The following is a 26,933-nucleotide window of genomic DNA, read 5'->3' as shown; positions in this document are numbered from 1 at the left end:
AAGTCCCTGTAGGTGTAATGGTCAGGTGTCCCAATATTTTTACTATATACGGTATCTAGATTCTAGACCAAAGATGCAGGTTGTGTGTACATGCACACACACACACACATAAGGATATCGAAAGGTTTCTGCAAACCTTTTTTAAAATCTACTCAAACTGAATCTCTCTCGTGTCAGTGATAGAAGCTGTCGGGTATTGGAAAGGGTGCTGAGCTGTGCTGCCGGACACTTTGTCAGCCCTGCCGTCTGGACCACACTGTGCCTTTTAAGAATAGCATTTAATGCCCATCACACTCCAAGGATATTTTGATGATGTTGATGAGCAATTTGGGTAATCCCCCCAGTTCCTTACCAGCTTCTTGTTTGTGTTTTGAAGCTCAACTTGATGCTACCAGATAGCCAGAACACCATCAGGCGGTGTACCTTTAAGTTGCCTCAAGTAACAAAAGCGCATATTTCCCAGCTTACTTTGTTATTTTATTCAAAATATAAAATCAAACAATTTCATGGAAGGAGTGCCAGTTAGATGAAGCTAAGACAATGAAGGTGTCAAGTGCTTTGGGGTCGATTAATGTCATGGCTTTCACTGTGTGAGTTTTTCTTGACAGCACAGCCATCATGGAAACTTTAAATGAGGTTATGACACCCAGTGCATTATCTCCACCACAATTAAAACCTCCTGTGAAGAACAGTCACATGTCCACATAGGGAGGATCATCCTTGGCGCACTGACAGGCAACTGCTCAATAGATACTTAACTATAAGGCAGAGTATTTACAGCAAATTCGATCCCTTTTAGATGTTACTCAACGACAGAAATGAAATAAAAAAAGAAAATATGGATAAATCGAGAAGAGCGTTATAGTGTTAGTGATAATTAACGTGTTTCAGGTGTTTCCTTTTTACTGACATGCATTGAATGGTAGCATTGGTTCATCAGCAGTGTGATGAGCTCTCAGGCACCTGCTCCGAAGGGCCACCCAACGCCAAAGATCTATTTATATTCCGACTGCAAAGGCCAAGCAGGCATCATCATAAATACATGTTTCCACCGCTGATGCTCTTACGTAACTGCACTTCTGACCACTGATGAGCTCTTTGGCAGTCTACTCAACATTTTTAAAGTGATAGTAGACTCAAAATGTACTGTCAGTGTGATAATACACACAGATACCAGACAATAGAAAATTCTAGCCAGTTGATGTTGCATATTCCTTGTTTATATTTGTCATTGTAATATTAACCAAGAAAGTGCACAATCAATAAAAACACAAATAGTATACTGATTTCTTAGCAATTTTAATTTCAGTTTGATCAGGCACAGACTGTTTCTTAAATCAAGTGTGCTCAGTCAGCTATATTTACTTACTACGACAATTACAACAATAATAAACGATGATTTACTCTGCATACGTTGAGTCAATTAAGTCAAGTAACCAGGCTTGAAAAAACTTTCCAGACCAGAAAGAAAGGTTGAATCAACTCCCATTTTCTTTCAGTGTGACTTCCATTGTATTCACCAGCCTGATGGACTGGGTCCTTTGGGTCATAGCTGAGTTTCTGAGCAGGTTTGGTCCAGACCAATCAACATCCGTTCCAGACTGAGCCAGCCAAGTGAATGTCACAGATAGAGAGGTACACTGACATTCCCAGCCTTCTCTCTCAGTGTCGGCGCTTAGTTTTTTGTTTTTTTTTTCACCATGAGTTTTCCCATTCATGTTCTCCTGCACGTCCATTAGTATGCTAACGACAGCCTGGGAGCGCGTGTGTGAATGAGCGTGCGATAGAGAGAGAGAGAGAGGAACGACGAGGATCAGTGAGGAAGAATAGCAGGAGAGAAAGCTTGTCTTCTTGTGAAGTTGCCTTTGTGTGTCAGATGAATGGCTGGATGGGGGAGGCTCTTTCAGCCTGCCGACATGCTGCGCTGACAAGTGAGCATTCCTGAAGAAAACAGGGAAAGTAGAAGACCTCGTTGTCTCCGCCCCCTCAAAGTGATACTTTTCTTCTGCATGGACCCATAAGGAACTGCTGTGTGGATGTGGCCTTGGGGTGCAGCTTTTGAATGAGGAATTACATTCAATTATTAAATCCAGGGGCAAGAGAGGGGGCAAGCTTTTGACATGGAATTATTTCTGATAAAAAAAGGATGGCATTGGAAGCAGGCTTTTAGTAAAGAATAATTCTGTATTATTAAACTGGAGTCTTAATGAGGACTCCCCCCCCATTATTAAGTTTGAGTAGAGAAATGGCTGCTTTGTGTCCTTGGGTTAATCTGTAAAACGTATTTTTGACCTTTTTTGATGGAGCGAGAGAAAAAGGATGGAATGCAACAAAGGACAGTAACTTGAATTGACTTAATTGTCTTACAACTTTGGGGTCGTCTAAGATGTCTCAATCTCATTTTTTTCCACAGCGCTTGTAGTTCATACAGAAAACCTGCGTTTAGTTAGCAGTGGTGACTTAAATCATGCTTCTGACAGCTATGTCTTCTGATATGAATAGACAGATGGGTGACAAATGAAAGGGGAAAACCCAACAAAGTGTAAAGCGTCTAACCAACTCATTGTTCAATCACAAGCTTCCAGGAACTGTTGTGGGACACTTAGTGGAGGGATGGACACCATTGTCCCAGAAGACATTCCACCGTTTGGTGTTGTATAATGCAGAAATCAGACTGTGAGACAATTACTTGGTTTGTTCCATATACTGTGTCATTGTGAAACTCATAAGAGCATGTGTAACCATGACTATCACCATCAGAGCAGGACCATTACTGTGTTAATCCCACCTACTCACACTCATACTCGCCACCTTTGCACCTGTGAGTGGAGAGGAAAAACACACCTCACCCTGTCTGAGCCATATTGTTCCACTTTATTCATAAGAGTGCAATTGCACACACAAGCATTTGTTGTTGGCACCATTGGGTGGTCAACTTCCTGATAACCAGTGTCAAGCGATGATGGATCGAGTTCTATTATACATTCTAGCATATGTCTTGGCAAATCGCCCCTTCAAGTGAAAACTGATGAACAGTCATTTTCAGTTAGCGCTAAGCCCTCCCAAGACTGGTAGGACTTTATTCTAATATTTTACAGGTGAGTCATTTCTTTTATTTGATCCAAATGATCCAGTCTCTTACTACACCATTGTTGTCTCTGTCCTTTGCGAGTGCAGCTATCATATCATGTTATGACCTGCAGCTGCATTAACTTATATACTTAATGTTTTTTCCACCTTGAAATGCTTCAGTGATGAGACCGTTAGAACACACCCAAAATACTGTGTCTGCATGTGTTTGTAGCTGACTGGGCTAACTGCGGCATGCCAAAACAAGGATACCTGCGTAATCACATGTGGTATTGGGAAATCATTTGAGAAATGTTTTCATCTTGCACAAACACATGAAGTAGTGTCTACCAACATGTGCTGTATTTTCCTTCTCTTACACACACTGTGTCACGAGCTGTATCTAGCTCTCTGTTTAATGTCCTCGGCTTATCCTGTGTATTCCCAAGGTGAAGCTGTTCCATTATAGGCTCGCTCAGATGTCCTTTATGTGCCAGGTTCAGGAATAGGTCTGACTGTGCTTCATAATTGGCCATCAGGGACAGAGGACAAGAGGCAGCTGCACATCTGAGAGCAGGGAGGCGATGGTACTGTCTGTCAGGACCTCTGATGGAGTGACTCTGACACTGTTACTACAGAGATTTGGATTTTTTCTTCTCTTGGATATTAATGCTTTCTAGGATAGGAGGAAAAATACAAAAACGTTTAATGTAGGATGTGAGAACGAATTCATACACATAGGTTTGTGTTGCAGCTTAAGTCATCCTTTGCAGTCAGACTGCAACAGGAAGTGATATTTTGGTATACCACAGCGATGTGTGTCTCGCTTCCTGTTGAGCATGCAGTACGTGGAAATGGTGTATTTGTGTAACATTTGCTATTCTTCTCAATCACTTCCTGTTAAACAGCAAGAAATGTATTGTTTCATGATCTCTCTCTCTCTGAGCTCAGGGTCAGGAGTCATGGAATTTAATTCTGTTTTTAGCTGATCCATCTGTTTTAAATTTTACTTGCTTTATTTATCCCTAAGGATTTACCATTTTCTTTATTTGGTGTTATTGATTTTACCTAGGCTTTGTGTTTCTTGCTCTCCAGATCTTTTGTCTATATCGTAAGTGAGGCCTCTATCTCAGTGTATTTCCGAGTTAAAATAAAGGCTCAAGAAGAAGAAGAAGAATTTACTGTCCAAGGCAGAGGTGGAATGAGGGAAAGATGGACTGAGCAGGTTTTGTTCCCAGTGATGGGACCCCCCTCGGCTTCTTTCTTTTGTATCTCTGCATTTCTTAAATATCATCTCAGTTCATGTTGTTACTGAATGGCTCACATCCTTCCATCCTCCTCATTTTTTGCCACAAAGAGCATCCGGCTTGTTGTCATGCATGACTCAGTCATACTGCAGCATGGGCCTGAGTATATTCCGGCGGTTTTTCCTCTGACTCAACTAGCTTGTCAGTTAGTCAGCCGCAGGGATGTAAAGTCAGGACCAGAAACAGCAGTGAAGCAGGTCCAGCTGCTGGTAGAACTGAATGATATACTGAATGAACTGAACTGAATGAAATAAAATAAAATGATAAAAACGATGTATGTTTCTGCAGGTGCTTGAAGCAGCCACCTCAATCCCAAGTGTTCGAAGGAATAGTTGAAAGTATTGCACTTTTTTTTGAGAGTGCAATGACAAGGTCGATTTTAATCTTTCATATCTATGCGTTAAAGCAGACTAAATTGAAGTTTTTGGCTTCTCTCTTTTCAGTTCTTGTTTGGTCTCTAAATCCTGGGGCACATATCTGACTCTTTAACTTCTAAATTCCCCACTATGTTAACCAGCTAGATGATAACTTTGCCTGGGTTTGGTGCTGGGCAGGTAGTAGACGGTGGGTCTGTGATGTTGCTGCTCAGGAACCGGCCTCAGGGAGCGCCCTTGCCCCAAAAGACTTCTTCCCATTTTTTTAAAGCGCTGCAGCCTCCTCAAAATGACTTATTTCGCTATCGAACATAAAGAAACATAAAGTTTCAGCTTGTCAAAAGTGAAGTTTCAACTGGTTTACAGAAACTTACATTGCCAACATTTGTTTATTTTTTGTTTTGGGCTACTTAAGGACAATGTAAAGAAGCTAAAATGATTCCTGATAGTGCAGATATTATAAAGAGAGGCTGAAAAACGAAGCTGAGGTCGGTTCACGTTCACGCTGTCTTCTGTTATGATAATGAGCTCTGGGTTTAGATCAGCATGGAAAGATGCAAATGATTTCATGGTTTGCTTACAGTAGAAGACAAAGTTTACCATATCTACTCAGTCGCTGTTCAAATCTACACACAGACAACACAGCTGTAGTGGAGTGTGTATTCTTCAGTGATGGCAACAGCACATCTGGATCTCTCAAGAGACTTTGACAATCACAATCTTTTTGTCTAATGACACGCATGTTTGACTGTACTGTGTCTACCAGGAGTACAGATATTTTTTTTTTCTGGCGTGTTGGTTGCTTGTTTGCTGCACATTCACTGGAGAAGTGCTTTGCATTTTTACCGTATTTATCTCTCACTCTCACAAGAGCCACACATAAATGAATCATTGTATTGGTTCCCTGTCTGCTGTTAGCCAGCCAAAGTGAGTTATATCCTCCAAAGCAGCCAGGATACGGCCAGTCAAATCCAATTGTGGCTGAAACCAGTGGGCAAAAAAGAGGTATGAAAGGCAGTATTTCAGCTTGTCATGCTGTCTCAAAGGGCAGCAACGTGTCAATAGTTGGCAGAGGTCATCTCAGTTGATCTCGGAGCCATGTTCGTGATTCAGAGCCTCAGAGTGCAGGCCCCACAGACTGTTATGTGTCATGTCTGAGTAGAGGTTTCCAGCTTCCAGGTTGTTTATAGAGACAGGAAACACTGTTTCCCCTTGGCTATGATATCAATGACATTTCACATTTTATATGATATTCTTGTCAGAGTGATGTGTGTAAAATTTTGTCTTTTGTAAAATGACCAGGAGCCTCTTGCACCAGCTCTTAGTGAGTCCAAACCTCATTGAACTGGAACTGGTTCGCACCACACAAAGTATTTTTTATGAAAAGATTAGCTCTTAATTCCCAGTAACTGGTACAAAGCCAACTGAAATAACTGACTAAATTTACATAAGCATGCTAAAAAATGACCTGTTAAAATGAACTATATTTGATGAAAATAACAAAATGCCTCAATTTGCTAAATATTATGCTAATAATGTGCATTTACTCATGAATGAGAGTCTAGCTAACCAAGCTAACTAAGCTAGGTAATGTTACAGCCGTGGAGGATGCCATTTTTACATCCCGACAACAGTCCTTATAAGACTGCCAGCACCAGTGAGTTTTCCCTGTTTTTACTGCATTAAAAAGAGAGGTACATCAGTCTCTGTTCCTGTGCAGAACAGCCCTGACAGTGAGGTGGGTAACAGGGGAGCCTTACCGCCGCTCAGAGGGAGCGCCATCGCCCTGTGGTGACCGTGATTCGGTGAAGATGTCTCCGTCCATTAGTTTGTGTCTGAAATCACTTGGACTGCCATTTGTCTCAGTGCATTAATTGTTATTAATGAGCACTCGCTGTCTTTTATTACAGTGTGAGGTCACTGAGCGAGTGTTTTCCCTCCTGTTCGTGTCAGTGTTGGTTCTCAATGATCCTCTCAACATGCTAAATCTCCAGACTGCATGTCGTGACTGTTCCTGAAACCTGGATTTGTTGGATTTAGTTGAAAAGGTGGAATTTCTCTTTATTCTACTTGTTGTGGTCTCTGTCAGCACACAGTATGAAGGTAGTAAGCTTAGGAGTCAACTGCACAAAGATCATCATCAGTCATGATGTGTATTACTGCTCACAGCTGTGCATGTATGGAAAAAACTGCATCACTTTTAATTGGCCAGTAACTATTAGCTCTGTGCTACACATTAGTATTCAGAGCTTCCTCGCATCACCTCCTTCATTCCCTCCTCAGCAGCCTCGTCCGACACAATGATGCCCTTCATGGCCCTGATAGAAGCCACCAGAACAGAGCGGTTGAGCTCACGTCATGCTTGTCAAAGCCTGACTTTTCTCAAATGTCCCAAAAGCCTCCATCTCTCATCAACTGAAAGAGCGCCCCCTTTTCCTTTCTTGCTTCTGAATTCACGTTTGTAAAGAATCCAGGAGATGGGGATGAGGACGCAGTGTGATCCTGGATGGATCTCGTGTCTAATTATGTATGGTATGGTACTCTGACTATTCAGGCAGCCTCGAAAATGCTGCACATGTGAAAAAAATCCCACAATACATATTCATTTGGACTGCTTATTTATCCCATTCGCCTTAAAAAAGAGTCTGGTGAGTGACTTTTACCTGTGTGTCATTTGGACCGTCCCTCATGGTGTCCACTGCAAAATACAGCAAGATTCTCTCCGATAACAAAAAAAAAAAGAAGGAAACACATTATTCTTATATTTACATTTCACATTATCAAGCAGAGAAGAAGAAAAATAACATTCACAGAAATCACAGTTTTATTCAGATGTTTTATCTGATGTCATATCTCAGGTTTTGTCCAGGTAAAGGGCGAACGTAAATGGTTCCTGTGTGAATGGCACGTTCCTTTAAAGTGTTGTTCATGTTTTTTTTTAAAAAAAAAATAGCTTCTGTGATTGTCTTGGTAAAATGGACGGATTTCAACTGGGATCATAAGGGATCCACGTTTCACAGGTAGCTTTAATACGATGTTGTGTATGGTTGGTCTCTTGTGTAGCCCCTGAGGTAAAGCATCACGATATCAATACTCCTATCAGTGCAATGTTTAACCATCTATTATTCACACACTTACCTCACTGCTGCTTTCAATAGAACTTACTGGGGCCAACTCTGTCACCAGAACATTAGAAGCAGTCACTCGTCTGTTACTATGGGACAAAGAGTCATTTACCCATATATTATTGATGACAACTGGCAGTCTCAGTAGGTGTTGTTCACTGCAGCTTTTCCTCAGACATGTGTGTAGTCTTGTGGCAAATTGCCCCCCCCCACCCCCCTTCAAAAAACAGCTTGTAATGATCTGACATTACCCTGTGGTGCAAATGAATGAATCAGGACACGTACACAGAAGAATGTAAGGGTAATTTCTGCAAAGCAATAAGAACTAACCAATCAGTAGTATGTAAACAAGCTGAACTGCTCTTTAAATCATCAATCAATTATGCGATTACATGATCAAAAACAAGAAGTGTGTGTGGGCAGCCTTTTCTGCTTGACCTATACCTGACAATAGCAAATAAAGGCTGCTCCGAGAGTAAAGGGCGGGTCTGAAATGAATCTTTGTGAAGAGGCAGACAGCTCCGTCTTGGCAGCCATGTTTGATTTTTCTCAGTGTTACCATACAAGCTGTGAGGGGAAGTGTGCTGATTAGGGTGCTCTGTGTGTGTCAGAGCGATCGTGAAGGAGGGGTAGCAGTTCAGCTCAGCAGTTAATTAGACCCTGGAGAATCACGGGGGGTGGGGGGGGGGGGGGGGGGGGGGGGCGTGCAGGTGGAGGCCCGATCACACGCGAACACACTCACTTTGCATGTTTAAATCGCAGTAGGTCGGTTTTTACAATATGAAGTGTTTTAAAAGCAAGCTGTGATTTAAATGTGTATACTGTATGTTCAATGGCTACACCTTGTTATGCAGAACACCACGATCTGGTTTGCTCACCACCGTGGATACTTGAAACGTCATCAGATAAGAAAAGATACCTAGCCCATCTGTGCTGACGTAGCACGCCATTAGCATCATTAGCATGTGTTTTCGGTACAGGCATTAAGACCCTCATGGCCAGAAGCCACTCCTTTAGTTACTATTCATCTCCATAGTAGCCAGAGAGCTGGTCTGGTGCAGAGGTTAATGGCAGCACTTAAACACATTTAGGAATGCTAAAATCCTTGCAACTCAAGGGCATTAAGCCGAACAGGAAAACCGACCGAGTGAGACTAATGCCTGTCGTCATTCGTAGTTCTGCTGTCCACTAATGGACTTGAAGCTGCAGACAATACACACCCTAACCTGCTGCTGTTTTAACATTAACAGTAAAGTTGTCAAGAGTAAGTAACTTTTTTTTATATTTATGTGCTGAAGACTTTCTGATCCTTTTTGCCAGGGTATCAACAGAAGTATGCAGTATCATTTTTTTATGCATTTTTTAGTATCTAGTATCTAGTAGTAGTAGTATCTATCTAGTAGTTTAATCTTAACAACCTTCGACTGAATACTGTTTTGCATGGTTACTGCTATTACCTGACCAGAAGGAAACATATTTCCTGGCGCTTATTAAAGGTGTTCTGGAAAATTTTAACATCACAGACAGAGAGAGAGAGAAATTGGAGAAATTGCAGCAAACAAGGCTTCTATCTGTGTGCTACACTTAAAAAAAAAACACCATAGATTCTGGGCATCACCGACCCAAAACGTTAGTATTTGACTACCTGTGAATGAGACTCAGCAGTTACCCATCTTCCTCGTTTAAACAAATTGGTGTTGTGCTTTTGTTCACACAGAAAGTGAAGGGAATTGCTAGTCATTCACATCTGACGATATTTTGATGTAACTGACTACCTCTAACGTTAATGATGCCGTTGGTAACTGCCCAGTAGCTGCTTACAGTGATATTTTTGACCACAAAAAAAAAAGACGGAATGCAAGTCAGCCCCTTTGCACTAAGGTGACCACACCGATTGTCCATCTCAACACTTCATTGAAACACAAAGAAAAACCCACTGAATCCCAGTAAACTTGGCAGCAGACGATAAACTCCTGCTTAACAGCTTTTGCTTCCGCTGCGGCAGAAAGTCAAACTGTGTTCATCCATCAACGCGATCAAGGTTGCTATTTACATGCTAATTCCAGACTGGGAATGCATGCCAGTCACACAATAAAGGCAAATTAGCGAGCAGGAAGCTTGTTTTCTGTGATTTACTTCCAGCAAAAGAGCTATATGCCGGGGAGAATGTATAGCTCCCCGTGTCTGCCTCTCTGTTCTACCCCCTCCTCTTTTTGTAATTGCTTTAAGCTAAATTTAATTTGGGATAATCAGCAGAAAGATGAGCCTGGCGTGTCTCTCCAAGTGTCTGCTCCCCTGTACTGAAGCCAGTGCGTACTAAGCTTTTTTACATGGTTATTATAGCCAGTGTTTTGTATTCTAACACGTACAAGACATCCTAAACTTGACATCATATCACAACCATACCAGGTCCTAAATTATGTTTTTATAGATACTGCGCTGACGTTATTTAAGCTTTACTTTTAATTTTTGTTATCAAGCAGACCACACAAAGCAGGCAGTCTACAAGGATCAGTTAGTAGCCTTTCTTTGAACATTCGTAAATGCCTCGTTTGATTACAGTCGTGCTTGCGTGTGTGTTTGTGTGTGTCTGTGTCAGAGCTTTTCCACCTCCACTGGATTAATAGACCAAGCTAATTACTTTTCCAGTGCTTCGGTGGTGGAGGATGCTTTGTGATATTTAGGGCCCGCTCGCTTCCCTTTGTGTGATCTCAGCACTGCCACACACAGCTTCATACACTTGTGTAATCATGCGCGCATCACAGTGTCCAGACACGTGCGCGCACACACACACACACACACACACACACACATATTTGCTAGAGAACCACAGACTGTTTTTCAAAGCAGAGAGGCAAACAGTTGAGCCACTGAACGCACCGTCAGGCTCTTCCCTTACATCCACTGGGCTTCCACACAGCTCCTCTGTTTTAGTCTCCACCATCTCCTGAGAAAATATCTGCCTTTTTAGCAGCTGAATGCTTCACTGTGTTCATCAGTCGCTAACGTTGTCTGCTTTTTGGTGCAGAGCAGGTTAGAGTACAGTTAGCACAAAACAGCTGCATGTTGCTCCTGCTGCTGCTGCAAAGAGAGCTGATTAACAGTGAGGCTGAACTAAAAACAATTAAGTTGCAGGCTGTAAAACCAGAACAGTTGGCTAAAATATGCTAAAGGCAGCCGATAGCTGCGGGGATCTTCATACTCGTGTGTATTTGTCCTATAGTCACATAGTCTTTTGATCCAGTGCAGTTTTTTCATCTCAACATGATACTATACAGTACTGCATGTAACTCATGAATGCTGTGTTTCTGCAGATCATTTTCATCAGTATGTAGGAATTTAAGCAGCTCCTCCTCCTGACCCTCGCCCTGCAGGAGCACGTGCACAACACAGCGTGGCAGATGGCTATTTGTCCCAACCGGTTTCCCTGGCTTTTCTGTTTCTGGCATCCTGACACGGAGGGTCTATTGTGTAGCCTGTCATGATGAAGCATCCTTCTTAATCCACCTGGTTTCCCTCTGTTCCAGCTGTTGCTACTGGGCTGCATTAAAGATGGATTTCACTGAAGTGTAGCACAGAAATGCATGGTCTTTGAATGTTGGTAATGTGCTTCTAAAGAAAAGAGCAGGGTAGAGGTATTAAAGTGTATTGCATCACAGTTGCCATGGATCATTACCATCCCGCTATCATGAGATGTACAACAATAAGCAATGAGTAATTACGTGCTAGACAAGTTAGCTTTGCTGTCAAGAAAAAATATGTGAGCCTCACCCTCACTTACCCTCAGCCTGACCTTCCTGCACAGCCGCAACTTCCAGTCTTTCCTTCCTCAGCGTTACCGTTCCTGCTCACTATCACTGAAGGTGTGAACACATTAAACCTCATGCAGCAATAGTGTTCCCTCTGCCACACACACACACACTTAAAGCCTTATCTTGCTACTTTCAAATCCCAATTGTGTGTGTGTGTGTGTTGCAGTGAACACTGGTGTTCAGTAGAATACACTGGAGCCATGCAGCGAGGCCCACATGATGTGTGTGGCAGCGAGCCGAGCGGAGCGTTGGACTGGAGGGAGTTGGCCGTCACTCGCAGTGATGCAGCTGCTCTCCCTCTCTCTCTCCCTCTCTCTCTCTCCCTCTCCCCCTCTGTCTCTCTCTCTCTCTTGGCCTGTCTTTGTCTCTGTGAGTCTCTCCCTGTCTCTGCTCCTCTCTCTGCCACTGTGTGTGATTTTACCAAAAAGAAAGACTATTACCTGTTCTGCTATCCCAAAAACATGCACTTTGGGTTAACTGGCTACTCTATGTTGCCCCTAGGTGTGAGTGTGTGCATGTGTGATTGTCTTTGTGTATCGGCCCTGCGATTGACCCCGCCCCTCGCCCGTATTCAGCTGAGAGGCTCCAGTCCCCCTGCGACCCTGACAGATAAGCGGTAGAGAAAATGGATGGATGGATAGATATGCTTCAGTTAAAGGGAGAAAGCATCTTTGTGTAGGAAGACTAAAACTCTCACAGTTATTCACCTGTTTGCATCTTTGACGTATATAAAAATGGACAATGTGTCTTCTACTTCCTCCCACTACATAAAATGAAGCCAAAATATGGTGATGACACCATTCAGAGCCAGATTCTGCACGTCAGAGACCAGGAGGTGGAGCAACTGGGCCGAGTTCCCACCCATAAGCTCGCCTGAACAAATCAGAGAGAAAAATGTAAATTTATTTCATGTGTAATTTGAGTTTTTTTTCCCTCTGCTGATACGGAGGGGGAGGGGTTTATGACCTATACTGAAGCCAGGCAACATGGGACGATCAGAAAGAAAAAAATCACTAAAAAATCTCACACACTAAACAAATGAGATTCTGTCTCTCATCTTATTTTTAATCTTCATAATGTCACTCATCATATAGAATACCAAATGTATACGGTGTTGGCAGTATGCATCAATTCATTGTCACTGCTCATCCTGTTTATTATAAATGGCAGTTAATGTATGGTAAGTGTTGTATGTTTATGGCGTACATCTGTCCTCTGCATACTCAAAGTTAAAGAGTCTGCCCCTTATAATATCTCACTTTATCTCACTTTTTTTATCTGCCTAATTTTTGATCAGTACCCTCTGCATGTGTTGTAGTGTTCAGCAGATTTCCTGACAAAGCTGACCAGTGTAACAAGATGCCAATCTTGGCATTTGTTTAAAGTTACTGTGCAATGGCTGGTGCTTAGCGTAATGATGCTAACATGCTGCACATGACACATTTAATGATGATTCACAGAGTCATCAGTTCCATCCAATTTATCATAATGGCTCTCTTTCCTCCTCCCCCTCTCTCTTTAATGAGATTAAGGAATTAATTTTTTCTTTTATTCAGCAGGTGATCATGAGCAGAATATTTGCTAACAAATTATTAAGTTGGAATGACAAATAAGTGGCGACTGGGTGCTTTAAGAAGAAAAGGGCCTGACTGTCGGCGACAGCACATAGCTCTATTGACCACTTTGTTTGAGGCCTCAGGTCTGCGAGACGGCAGGCGGGATGTGATTTCAGCCTGTGAGGTTAGCTGATTCGCTTTGACAGGATGCCAGTAGTCTGCACATCAAAGGCACCTGAAGGCACCTGAAGGCACCTGAATGCACCTGAAGAGTGCTGAGGGAAGCATTTCCAATTTTACAAAGCAGTTTGATGTACATGAACTGTGGACAGGCAACACCTGTTCTACAAAATGTCTGATGTTCCTCATGCTGTACAAGACACCTCATGCTTCTTCTCCGCTGTAAAAAAAAAATAAATAAATAAAATAAAGCACAATATTACCTAAATGTTCCTGTTTCAATAATGAGTTTAGAGTAACCTTATCTGACACAAATTAAGTTGTATGTATGTCAAGTTTTTTTTTTTTAAATTAATCAGTTTTTATCAATTTTCCCTTGTTACCCTTAATTCTGCTGTAATGATGGCTGTTGGCTTTCTCTCTGTCTTTAAAGTCTCTTGGTTAGATAAGTCTTGTACATGAATTATTGATGTTTTGGGACTGAGCTGCTGTGCTAGAGGTTTTTTTCTGCTCCATTACTGCTCTCCCACTGGGCCAGGAACTTTACCTGTGAGTTGAGCTCCACTTTGGCCCAGCTATCACAGAGTTACTGGTGCTACTTTTTTTTTTTTTACTGGCCCTGGCTCTCCAGTGTCAGGCCTTACTATGAATGTAGTCAAAATGACTGAGTCATGCAGTTTTTAATTGCCATGGCTGAACCTGATAGAAGCAAAACCTTAAACAAGTCATGCTCTCATCTGATTGTTTGGTTGCACCCAGCATCTGGTCTATATATTTTGTAATGCTGTATATGTCATATTGTGCTCACCTTAGAAAAAAAACAGTCCTTATAACAAGTCATTTGCAACTCTTCTAAATGCCCACACTCAAAATGTGATGACCGTTATCTTTCTTCAGTGGTTAAAAAATACAGCCTCCAAGTCCTGGTGTTGGTTGTGTTGTTTTGTGTGTCTGTGTGCAGGGAGGTGGGGGTCAGACACTGGTCAACCATTCAATAAACACGTCAGGTGGAGCATACTACCCAGCCCCTTGCAGACAGAATGCATTTCTGCAACGCTTATGCACTCATCCCTTCAGTCACCCACCAATGATCATGACCACATGTGTTTATGAGTAAACTGAAATCTGCAATTTCCATTTTGTGTCTGGTATGTGGTCCACATTACTGCAATGATTTGAGTCACCAAGGGATCTGACTTGACTCTTATCCTGGCTTCATTTGTGTCAAGCATTATCTCATAAGAACAGCTGTGTGTAAGGAGGTGTGGAAACGTTTGTGGGAGCATCACGTCTTTCTGTCTCTCAAAGCATCTTCCACACGAGTTGTTAGATGGACACATGCTGCCTTTTACTTTCTCACTTTTCTCTCTTCCTTTTATGATCACTCAACTCTTTTCACCCCCCCAACCCCTCACACTCCACTCCTTCCCCCTTTTTTGTTCTCTTTTTTTGCTTTTTGTCTCTGCTGTGTAAATGTCACTTTACTCTAAATGTCAGTTTCTCTGCCAACTGTTGGTTTACCGCAAGTAGCTGTAGTGACTTTCCCTCGTGTTCAGGTATATTCGCACTCATCTGCACACACACGCACACACACACACATCCTTTCACTGTTTGATGGAGGCTGTGGCTGAGTAGTTCTGATGACTCAACAGGCTGCCCTGTCTAAGCCTGCCTTGACCTTTCAGAGCTTTGTGCTTGAGGAGCGAAAGGAAGAGCAGCTGTTTTTATCTCTTTAAATGTGACACCAAGGAGACAGGCCAGTATGGCCATGAGTTGGAATGATACTGTCATTGCTTTATTATTATTTAGCTGAAATAATTTTGATTAATGACCAAGTTGAAGAGACATGTATGTATGCATTTGAGCATTGGAAATTGAGTGAAATCTGTATTTTCAGGCATTTTAATAGCTAGCCAAGCTATTGTTCTATAAAGACACTGAGCTCGCTGAGTGCCAATTAATCACTCAAGAGGTTGTTGCATGTAGCATGACCCAGAGAGGTCTTTCTCTGGTCAGTGCATCTTTCCGGTATATGTGGTGTATGTTATTGCCAAAAAGAAGGAGGTGGTGGTACACTGTTGTTGCTTGGCTTTGTGTGTCTGTATGGGTTGAGTGTAGGTGGGGGCTCCCACAGCGCTCCTCAGAACTGGGTCAGAGGGATTAATTTCCTTGCCTGGCTGATAGAAGCTAATGGCAGATTAGCATGGGAAGTTTCACTTCCAAAACAACCCCTCCACCCTCAACCCTCAGCCAGGACTCGGAGTGAAGTGACATACTGCTTTTCATACTCCAGAGGATAGACAAATGTCAGGATATACAAATGTCCACAAAAGAAGATCTAGTTGGAATGTTGGTCCAAATAAAGTTTTGTCCTTAGATATCTTAGAGCTTTAGCCAGCCAGTATGTTTCTTTTCAGTCCTGTGGCCCAGGCCTCTTGTTTTGTAATGACCAGTACCTCGTGGTGGCTCATGTTAGAATGTGCACTATTCTTTATCGGAGGTGGGGATATTAACCATACGTTTCCTAAACTAAACCATTATTCTTCTTCTTTGAAACCTTCTCAAACATAAAACCAAAGCATACACTGAAACCAGCCTAATATAAAGCATAAATCTCACCTTTGTGTTTCTAGTCCTAGTCCAAGTCTGTTCTTGAATGAGTCCATTGCTGCTCCTTCCTGTTTAAAATACACCCACTATGACTAGGTTTCTCACCAATCATAGATTTGCATTTTTCAGTTTTACTTGGCAGGCAAAAGCATGTTAACTGCCCCACTGCTGATAGTGAGCAGGGCATAGCCACTTTCCTTTAAATGAGAAGCATTTAGGCTCTCTCCTTAAGTGGACAGACTCCAACAGGACTAGGCTAATGCTAGGTAATGTAGATGTTGCTGTATAATGGCTATAACCTGAGTCGGTTTGCTGACTTTATGACTCTTCTCGTATTGTGTTACCATTATAGTGAAGAAAACTTTTTTGATACGTCTACCAGGCAAGCAACTTTCACTGGATTGAATAGATAACATCTTCAGATCCAGTCTCTAGTTCTAAGGAAACCTAAAGGTTCACTTCAGGCTTCGGCTGTTGTTTGAAGAAAATCTGCCATTACTCACATCTGAACAGCTTTCTTGAATAGTATCATGTCTCCATCAGTACATCATCAGAAATTTGGGAAACCGTGATGGACTTTTTGAATGATTAGTTAGTTCATTGAAAAAATAAAAATGAAAATGACTGAACAGATGATGAGGAACAGGTCATGTTCCTGTGAGGGTCAGGTTCAAAACCAGATAATGATGCATTTTGGATGCCATTCACTGATTCCTGTTTGTCTCCTTCCAGTCGATTGTCTGGTACAAAGGAAATGCCCTAACATAGTATTATTTCTGTCCATCTCTCTTCACATTATTGCTAGCCCTCTTACTGTTGTGTTTGGGTGTTCCTGGCACCAGTGGGCCTTTTAATGTGCTGGAAGTGATTTTAATTAGGTTTCATACTCATGTCTACAGGCTCTACAGGCTCTTCCTTTCTTTCTGCCTTGCACCTTTTGTGCTAATCTTTTTATCAGTCTTCCTTCAGGCCTCCGGTTATACCAGCGAAGCCTGTCTGAACTGTCTGAGCTTCGTAATCTCATCACACAGTTGCAACATATGCAACATATTGCTCGCCTGTTGACATTAAAGCCCCTGTAAAATGCATTCAGGGATTCAGATTTTGTCCTTGCAAGACTGAGGGCTTTGATTGTCAAAGTAGATTTGGATGTTCACAAATATCTGTTCATTTTAGCAGAAACAACAATAAGGAGTTTTCCTGTTTTTCTATTACCCAAAATGTTTTAGACAAGCATGTTCCCTGTTAGCCTTAGCCTGTGGACAACACTATTTTACAGTGCATGTATGTTTTATGGGTTTTTGTGTAATCTTTTTGGAAGAACCATGTTTTGACATAAAATTCCCATGATTCATGGGAGAAAGTACAGAAAGTTTAGGAACTCTTGAGTCAGCTATTCTGGGAGTTGCCACATTTTGCAGCTCTGCATTGTTTCTTCAGGGGATGTTTTCATGCACAAGAGGATATTATGTCTGCAAGTATTGCCAAGGCTGAACACATTACTTCTCTTTCTCATCGTCTCTGGTGCCCCAGCTTCTCTATTCATCTTTACATTGACAGTGAAAAGGAGAACAGTACTGTCAAAACAATTTAATTGTACATGGTAAACAGTAAATTACACTTGGCTTATTCTCAACTGTCTCTCCTGTCTTTTATAAGGTATTGGAAAGAATGTGATCTGTGACCGGACAGCAACGCCTCTGGATGCCTTCCGGATGATGTCAGCAGCCCAGTACTACCCAAAGTTGCTGAGCATAATGGGAAATGTGCTGCGTTTCTTGCCAGCCTTTGTCCGAATGAAGGAGTTGTTAGAGGAAGGCTACATTGGAGAACTTCTGGTCTGTGAGGCCCAGGTATGTCGAAAACTGCAAAGACTTGTTTTTTAAAATATAGATTTTTCTGTTGCTTTCTTGGTACTTTCTGACACAAGATGTGTCCTTTATTTGTTCTTAGTTGTCCTTGTGACATTCAAATGAAAAAATACTAGTGTACAAATATAACAATTCCAGCCACTACTTTTTCTCTTTGCCTTAAAGGTCCACAGCGGTAGCCTGCTGGGGAAGAAATACAACTGGAGCTGTGATGACCTGATGGGAGGTGGTGGTCTGCATTCAGTGGGCAGTTACCTCATTGATCTTCTTACATTTTTGACCGGTCAGCGTGCAGCAAAAGTCCACGGTTTCCTCAAGACATTTGTCAAACAAACAGATCACATTCGGGGCATCCGCCAGATCACCAGCGATGACTTTTGCACGTTCCAGATGGTACTGGAGGGAGGCGCCTGCTGCACTGTCACGCTCAACTTCAATGTGCCTGGAGAGTTTCGGCAGGAGGTGATCGTCGTGGGGACCGTCGGAAGGTTAACTGTCATGGGGACGGACTTGTATGGACAGAAGAACAGTGGAGGTGGAGGAAGCGGCGGAGGTCCTGAACTCCTACTCAAAGACACCACGCCTCTTGAAAAGGCTTCCTTACCGGAGAAGGCCTTCAGTGATATACCATCCCCATATCTTACCGGAACGATCCGCATGATTCAGGCTGTGCGGCAGGCCTTTCAGGACCAGGATGACAGGAGGACGTGGGACGGGAGGCCTCTAACAATGGCTGCTACCTTTGAGGATTGTCTGTATGCTCTTTGTGTGGTGGATACCATCAAAAAGTCCAATCAGAGCGGAGAGTGGCAGAACATTGTGGTGATGACAGAAGAACCAGAAATCAGCCCAGCCTATTTGATCAGCGAGGCCATGCGGCGGAGTAGGATGTCACTATACTGTTAGTGTCCTGCTGATGTGCCACTTCGAAATGGCTGAATGCGAGTGTTACCTGAAAAACTGGAGATGGCACTGCAAAAGCCCTATTATTGTTGGAACTTTATTCATACAGCTACCGTTCAGTCCTTAAATTCATCACCGGTTCATTTTAATACTGTCAAATCTGCATTGTTATTGTTACAGACAGGTTACACCACTATGATACAGAGAGTTATGCTTTCCCGATACCCTGCCTCAGCCTTAGAGGAAAAGCAATGTGATCAATAATCAAACCTTTATTTATAAGGAAACCTTTCCTGTTTTTTCCCTTTTGACAGAAGACTTGAGTCCTTCCAGGGAGATGCACCTGTAAATCTGAGTCATACAAAATAAGGACAAGGTAAAGTCCTACAGTGGAGGCAGATCAGGGAGTGAAATTAATACTACTGTGTTGTTCTCGACCGTAATGGTATTGAGCCTCTCATCTCAGCATCTCTTCTATATAACTGGGTCTGGAAGACACCTTACACTGTGGGTCCAAATGAGGACAGCCAAGGAAGAACGACAGTCCTCTTAGTTAAAACTGTTGTTGCTCTAAGCTGAAGTACTTGTTAGTTTTATCACGTGAATGTTTGAAAAATCAATATGCTTGATGGCTTCAGTCTCTGTCTGCTTTGTAGGCTTCATCTGTATGTGTGAAACAAGAAAAAAAAAAAGAGAAATCAATAGTTTGGCTGGTGGGTTTTTCAGAAGGTTTTACCTTCTGGTTCATGTATGCAATATATCCAGGTTGTGGTCTACAGCAGAGGTAGTTGTAACTTCCAACCTGGAGTAAAGAGATAAAATACACTACTGTATGGCTTTATGCAGTTACAGTAACCTGTACATCAATTTATGCGTCCTGTATGATTGGCCAGTCCAGCGATACTTTGATTTTCTTCTTATTTTGTGCTTTTTCTACTGTCATGAAGCAGGGCCAGAAAATACACAGAAGTCTGTGTGATGTGAGCATATCTGTGACCTTTGAGTGTGAATGTTAGTACAGTCCGCTGAGCAATATCCTCATATTGCAATGCGATTGGTCACACTTGCATCAAGTTACAGTGATATAGCATGCTTTATAAAGCTAACATGCACCGTGAAATGCAGGCTGGTCAGTATGCTTCACATGCAAGTTCAGTTTAGACCTTTAACCTGGCATCCAATTTACTGTGCAGCACAGTGTGGCAGACAGTGGATATTAGCATTTCTCTTAGTTTCTGTTAGAGGTGTCAAATAATAAGACTGGTTATATTACGTGTTTTTTTCTTTAATGTCAGCAAAGCCAAAAACAATAACCCGTAAATTGATTTCTGAGCAGGTTTTGAAAGCCCCGCTCTGTCTGTGACATTCAGCCCCAAGCCCGTTGATTCTTACTGAACGAGTATATCTTTAAATCTGCACTAGTCAATATGTTGCTTAGCCTATCTATGCTTTTTTTTTTTTTTTAAAGGTCAAATGGCGATGGTCAGTGTTTAATGTTGTTTGCAGTTTCACTGTTCTTATTAAGCATGTTTGCAACCACAACAGGCAGCTCTTTTCACTAAAAAGCTTCTGATACAGCCACAGTTTGCTGCTTTAATAAAGCAACAAAGACAGATGTTTGCGATTAGGAGGCAAACATTATGGAGAGTCAGATATTTTCTCTCAGGAGACTAATTAAAAGAGAATGACTAATAGACTTACATTCATCACGTAGCCAGAAACATGACTTCAATTAAATGATATTTTTCTAACATGTTAGCATATGTTACTGGGGACTGCTTTCAGCTGTAGACTAATCCACATTTGGTGCTCTAGTAAGAAAAACTATAGACTATCACCACCCATATCCTTTAAGGCATTATTTACACATTATGAAGGCAGCTGGCCTTCAGAACTTCAGTGCGACAGGACTTCAGCCACTTGTTGACAGACGTGTACAGGGTGTCTGCTGTGAGAGGCCAGAGCCGTGTGCCATCCGTCCATCACATAAGAAAGCTGAAAATATCAGAAAATATTTGCAAATACAGTTTGATATTTCACTCGATACAAGTGAAAGAACTGACCTACAAGCCAAATAATTGATTTGCTTTTTTTAATGCCTCTCTCTTCCCCCTCTTGTTGTTTCGAGTTCTTAAAGTGTGCTGAAATACTATCTATGTAACAACTACTGAAAATGTACATATGATAATATTATAAAACAACAATATGCGTTTGTCTAAACAAGTACTGTATGTATTTTATTCGTGAAACCAAGGAACTGGAACATGTTTTGCTGAGTGTTAAGGTTATTTATTCATTGTTTTTGCTGTTGAAGTTTTGTGGACTGACCTGCGTTGTATTGGGAGATTAACAGCAGACTGAGGCCTTGAAGCGTCAAGCTTCTTACAGTTCCCCTTCTATGAATTATTGACCAAAATACTCTTCTGTTAACACTGTTATGAAAAGCTTTATGTTTGCTCTTGAGATGCATCATAAATCACCACAGTCCTAAGCCAACATAACTGTCATCCAGTGCAAATCAACATCTGTGACTGTTCCCAGCTCATGGAATCAATAGTAATTTCTAACCCCTTTTATTATTTTGTGTTTTGATATGATGCGTCTGCTGATGATGTGGTTTGCTGAGAGCAGCTCACACTACGGTCAGCGCTGTGGTGCAATCGACTACACAGAACAGAAAGAAATACCCCTCTTAACCAATCTGCCTGAAAAAGAGTCCGACACTGATAAGCTATCACTCTGTAAGATAACTCGAGTTATATTTATGCCCTTCGTGTACCAAGGGCCTTATCAAATCTGCGTATAGACTTTCCCCGTTTGTCTGATAACACTTTCTAGAACAGAAGTCAGTGATTTAAACCTGGACGTTCTCTGGGATTCCATTTTCTAGTTTATATCAAACGTGGCATCATCACGATGAAGATTTCTGAGTGAGGAGGCCTGAGTAAAATTGAGCCTTGAATTTCACAAACACAAACACGGGACAGTCGGGTATCGTATAGGATTCATGGCTGATTTATGTCTCCGTGCTGGAGTCGTCTGCGCTTTCGAGTCTGCGTGTAAATGATCTCCAGTGACCTGATCGACATGTACAGGGTGTCTGCGCTGAGAGACATGCAGCCGATGGCTTCTGTTCATTTTCATCTATTGATTTATATTTGTTGACTTGAAAGGGAGTGGATACATGTAGAAAGTAAAGCTGGAGTGGAAATGCTTGACAAGAGGATACTCACCGTAAACCTTGAAAATGGTTTAGTCCACTGCTCTAACGCCACAGGAGAAAGGTCATACCATTTAGATTTACAGGGTCACACAAAACAAGCTGAAAGATAATCATTATGTTCAGTAGCTTCACCACAAGGGTCAATGTCATGATGTAGTCGTTAGGAAGAATTCAGATTTAGGTAATAAATTCTTGAAAGTTCCCTGAATGTACCACAGATTTTGTACTAATTACAGTTGAAATGCAGATTAAGTTCTCAGACTGTTTGTTTTGGCAAGTCCAATTAACTGCATAACTGCAACAGCCCAAGCAAATCATTCACTTGGAATGAGACAAATTGAGACAATTTGAGACAAATTTTACACGTTTGCATCCTCAGTCTGAAGATTACCTCGGAATTTGGAATTAATTGTACGCGTAAATGTCCCAACTGATCACTTTCCCTAAACCAAATTACAGGGTTCTTTCAAGAGTTTCCTTGACAACTGGAAATTATCAGGACTTTATCTGTTTCTTCTCTTTCATCTCCATCGCCTGTTAGTGGACCATGACAATGTGGCTTACAGTGTTTCTTCACTCAAGTCTGCATAGGAGGATCTGCTCACAGTAAACCCAGTATGTTTAAATTGGTTTAGGTCTCGTGTTGAGATTGAATTAAGTATCCCCACAGTGGCTCATAACATTAGCTTAAACTCCTTGTGTTCCTTTAAGTGTCTGAAACATAGATTTACTCCCGGTTTGCGTATCTATGCTGGCTGGAGGTTTGTCCATGTCCGCACAGACCCGTCTGCCTCCTTGGAGATGCAATTAGACTGCTCAGCTGACACATCCTCAGCCAGCTGCTTATGCTCTGTGCTAAATGTGTCATCAGCATCTGCTTCAAATTAAGAACATCACAAGACCAGAAGACTTGGCAACGTAGCGAAACGCTAAAGTGCAGGAATTTAATTTAGCCTTTTATTTGTTTGGTGTTGACATTCTGTGACACTGATGGCGGGACAATGCTGTCACATCAGAACGTTAATACTTAGAGAACTTTCATTCTTATTAGTGAATTGAATTAGTGAAGGCTTTTTACATCAAAACCCAGCTATGCATGGAGTCGCACTCATCTCCGAGTTGCAGTGGGCAGCAATCTGAAACAGATGAGGAAATATGTGGCCTCTGAAGCATTGAATAGTTAATGAGTGGAATTTTAATGAGCTACATAACAGTATGAGCGTTTCATACATTTTAGAGACAGCAAAGACAGCAGCATCAAATGCTTCCATGACCGATTTTCTTGTGTTTTCCTTTAAATGTTGAATTATTATAGTTTCTTCTTTTTTTTTATTGCTTACTGAAAACATGTTTGGATATCAACCTGATGTTGAGGTGATGTTATGCTGTGTCGCCTTTGCAACGGTGTGGACGCTGAAGCTCGTTCACCCATCTTTTCCCTAAAACAAATGCTGTGCTTTATGGATTTATACTGATGTACATATTTTGTAGCCCAGAGCCACTTTTTTTTTTCTTTTTAATCATTTAGCTTGCTGCTCGTGGCCTGTAAAGGACAAGCCGGCTCGGTGCTTTAGAAAAAGACATTGCAGAAAAATAACACAGGAGGAATCCAGTTCCAGCTTTGCACTTTGACTGCCTTGTTTGCTAACAGTTGCGACGATGAATTGCTTGTTCTTGCTGTGCCAGCACTCACAAACCGTTCAGGAAAGGCTGAAGGAGACAAGGGTGGAGGTGGAGGAGGTGGGGTGAAATTTGTTCAATTTGGAGACGAACAACCTCAAAGAGGAGCTTCTTCTGCCCTCGGAGACCGTTACTTAGCAATCGGACGCCACGTTGCCAAATTAGGTCCTGTCTTTTTTTTTTTTTTTCCCCCCTCCTCTCTTTTATTTTCACTCACACAGTAACACACTAGCCTCCTCACCTCTTTCTTTCACATACTGCTGCTCCACCCCCTTCTTTCTCTGACTGACTGGTCACAGGATGAACTCAGTCAGTGAATGTGGGGAAAGGTAATGGTTTTTGATCAGCTTTCTGATTCATTTATCTGCTGTTTCACATCTCTCACAGGGTAACTCTTGAGATCAGTTGTGTCGCTATCTCCCTTTCTCTCTCTCTCTCTCATTCTCTCTCTCTTTATTGTGAGTCAGGTTGAAGCCTGGAGTACAAGCTCACTGGTGCTTCTTCCCCTAAAACATTTCCTCTTCTCTTCTCTTCTCTTCTCTTCTCTTCTCTTCTCTTCTCTTCTCTTCTCTTCTCTTCTCTTCTCTTCTCTTATCTTATCTTCTCCTCTCTTCTCTTCTCTTCTCTTCTCAAGCATCCCCCTTAATAAAAACTAATGACAGGACAGATAGAGGTTCTGAATGCCTTTCCTCAGCTGGTTTATGAATGCTGTCTCTCTACCTTGCTCGAAGAAAAACAAATATCCATCTTGATGCTATAATGTGACTATATCCAATATTTATTGTTATGTATGTATATTGTGGACGCATGGACCCCTGTACATACTGCAATTTGAGCTCTGAAATATTATGGGTCTTAATCTAGAGAATGTACTTACTGTAGGAATAATTTATATTTTCTATCCGTTAAGGACTACATCAGCCATTTTTAGGAGGTCAGTCTGTGTCACAGAAATAAAAGCCCCTACGATATCTCTGTGTGCTGTAAAGTGTGATGTGCACTTCTGTTAAATGGCCTCTCCTGTCCCTTTTTCTTTTTTGATTGACTGTGTTACTCCTGACTCAGTGTTTTACTGTCTCATCTCCCTGCACCAGTGCTCAGCATTGACTGAATGTGTGAGAGTGTGTGTGTGTGTGTGTGAAAATAGGAAAGAAAAGTGTCATTTTGCGTGTGAGTGTGTGCACCATGGTTTATGGCTTCAGCACTTGTCTAATGCTGCAGTTTCTATGGAATAAAAAAAGATGTACATGCATAATGGCTCTAATCTAATCTTTTATTTAATATCTTTCAGTGACAGTTCACTGAATTGATATCACATTTATCCCATTAAACTGTTTCATCATGTGTTTTCTCCCATATTCAGATTATATAAGATATAAAAATGTGAACAATGCAGTAACACCTGCTATTGTTCAGAGATGTTTTGATATGCAGGAGTCGTTAAGCTCCCCATTGGCTGCAGAAAACATAATGATAGTGTCTGCTGACCCCTGCTGGCCGCACCTTCCTACTGCATGTTGTTACCATAAGGCAACAGAAAGTCTCACATCCTCCCATGCAGAAATATTTCAATTTTTACACATTTGTAGTACTATTACATTACTATTTGATAACATGTTTTCTGATCATGATCCATATGATTAAGTGTATAACAAATGACAGGCCAGAATAATGTGGTTATATAAATATAATGGGAGGACCAGCAGCATCTTTCTATTACACGTATTGCTTGCTTCCTTTGTAGGGGCACCCTCCCATTACTCTTTGCAGCACCTGCTTTCAGTACAGGAATGAGTATGCAGCTATACGCAGTCCACAAGGTGGCACCATAGACAGCACAACAGAACAGGAGCTGTAGTTTTCTCCTTGCTCATGAGTGACAACCTGTTAAGAATCTCTCAGCTCAGTCTTTTAAGGATATATTTAACTTGGACATGCTTTTCTCATTGGTTTCTGATGCAATCTGACCAAATCAATTTTTATCTCTAAAAAGCTACATTTATATAGCTGTCCAATGCAACTCTGTAGGGCCAATATTCACACCATATTACAACATTTGTTGAATTGTTTGCTGTGATAACAGTCATGTGGTGACAGTTTGACTGATGGCAAGAAGGAAGAGTTCCTGTCTTTCAGCTGTTGTTGCTGTGATCCTCCATATTTGTCTTTATCCCCCACTGCTGACATTTGATGAATAATGATGTAACAGTGATGTGAGCATTTCAGTGGGAGAACCAACCCCCAAACTATATCTGATCTGATTATTCACACAGCAGTCACATCAGCAAGAATGAGATGGATATCTGATTTAGGATCACATATGAATGTGGTCAAAATCAGAGTTGAAAATATCAGCTGTCATGTGATTTGTGCTACTCATACTATCATGAATGAACAGATCTGAGTCACATGAGAAAAAAAAATCTAATTTTGGCCATTTCTGCCTGCAGTGTATGAACATAGACTAAGTGAGTATACAAGGCTGATATTATTTCAGATATTCAAAATGTAAGGTACTAAAATAGAGTACGTACAATGCGTATGAAAAGTATTCACCTCCTTGTTTTCCCCTTTTTACTGCTTTTACAAATGGAATCGTGGTCAATATAATTTGGCTATTTTGACAAAAATTTACAAAAACAAATCTTAATTTGAGTGCAGTGAATGTGTCTCAAGAGACTGCAGTATAAAGACATTTATGTCTGGAAGGTCCAGTCACTGGTTAACCAGTATTCCTGGCTACAATTACACCATGAAGACAAAAGAATACTCCAAATAACTCAGAGAAAAGCTTACTGGAAAGACAGGGGATGGATACAAAAAAAGTCCAAAGTCACTGAACGTCCCCTGGAGTTCAGTTAAATCCATCATTAAGAAAGGGAATCTGCCTAGAGCAGGCCGTCCTCACAAACAGAGTGACTGTGCAAGACGGAGAATAATGAGGGAGGCCACCAAGACACCTATGACTACGAGGAGTTAAAAGCTTCAGCAGCTGAGGTGGGAGAAACTCTGCTTACAACATCTGTTGACCAGGTTCTTCACCAGTTAAAGCTTTATGGGAGAAGCCACTGTTGAAGAAAGCACATTATAAAGGCATATGGGAGACTCCAAAGTCAGCTGGAAGAAGGTCCTTTGGTCTGATGAGACCAGAAGCCACGGATGACTGCAGATGTCTGTGCGCTACTGAAGACCAGAGACTCAGAGAAAGTGACAGAGCAGCCCT

General features: G+C 41.6%; 1 protein-coding gene across 1 annotated transcript in view; it reads left to right on the top strand.

Moving 5' to 3' along the window:
• gfod1 (glucose-fructose oxidoreductase domain containing 1) overlaps positions 1 to 24,965 on the top strand; it is a 31,501-nt gene extending 6,536 nt beyond the window's left edge. The window contains exons 2-3 of the mRNA XM_046371511.1: positions 17,693 to 17,886; positions 18,070 to 24,965. Of these exons, the coding sequence (XP_046227467.1) occupies positions 17,693 to 17,886; positions 18,070 to 18,810 (935 nt within the window). The 3' untranslated portion in view covers positions 18,811 to 24,965. The remainder of the gene's footprint in view (positions 1 to 17,692; positions 17,887 to 18,069) is intronic.
• Positions 24,966 to 26,933: the final 1,968 nt, after the last annotated feature.

This window comes from Scatophagus argus, chromosome 18 (assembly GCF_020382885.2).
Source record: "Scatophagus argus isolate fScaArg1 chromosome 18, fScaArg1.pri, whole genome shotgun sequence".
Taxonomy (NCBI): Eukaryota; Metazoa; Chordata; class Actinopteri; family Scatophagidae; genus Scatophagus; species Scatophagus argus.
The sequence above is the reverse complement of the archived record's forward strand: the minus strand, read 5'-3'. Positions and strand labels throughout refer to the sequence as shown.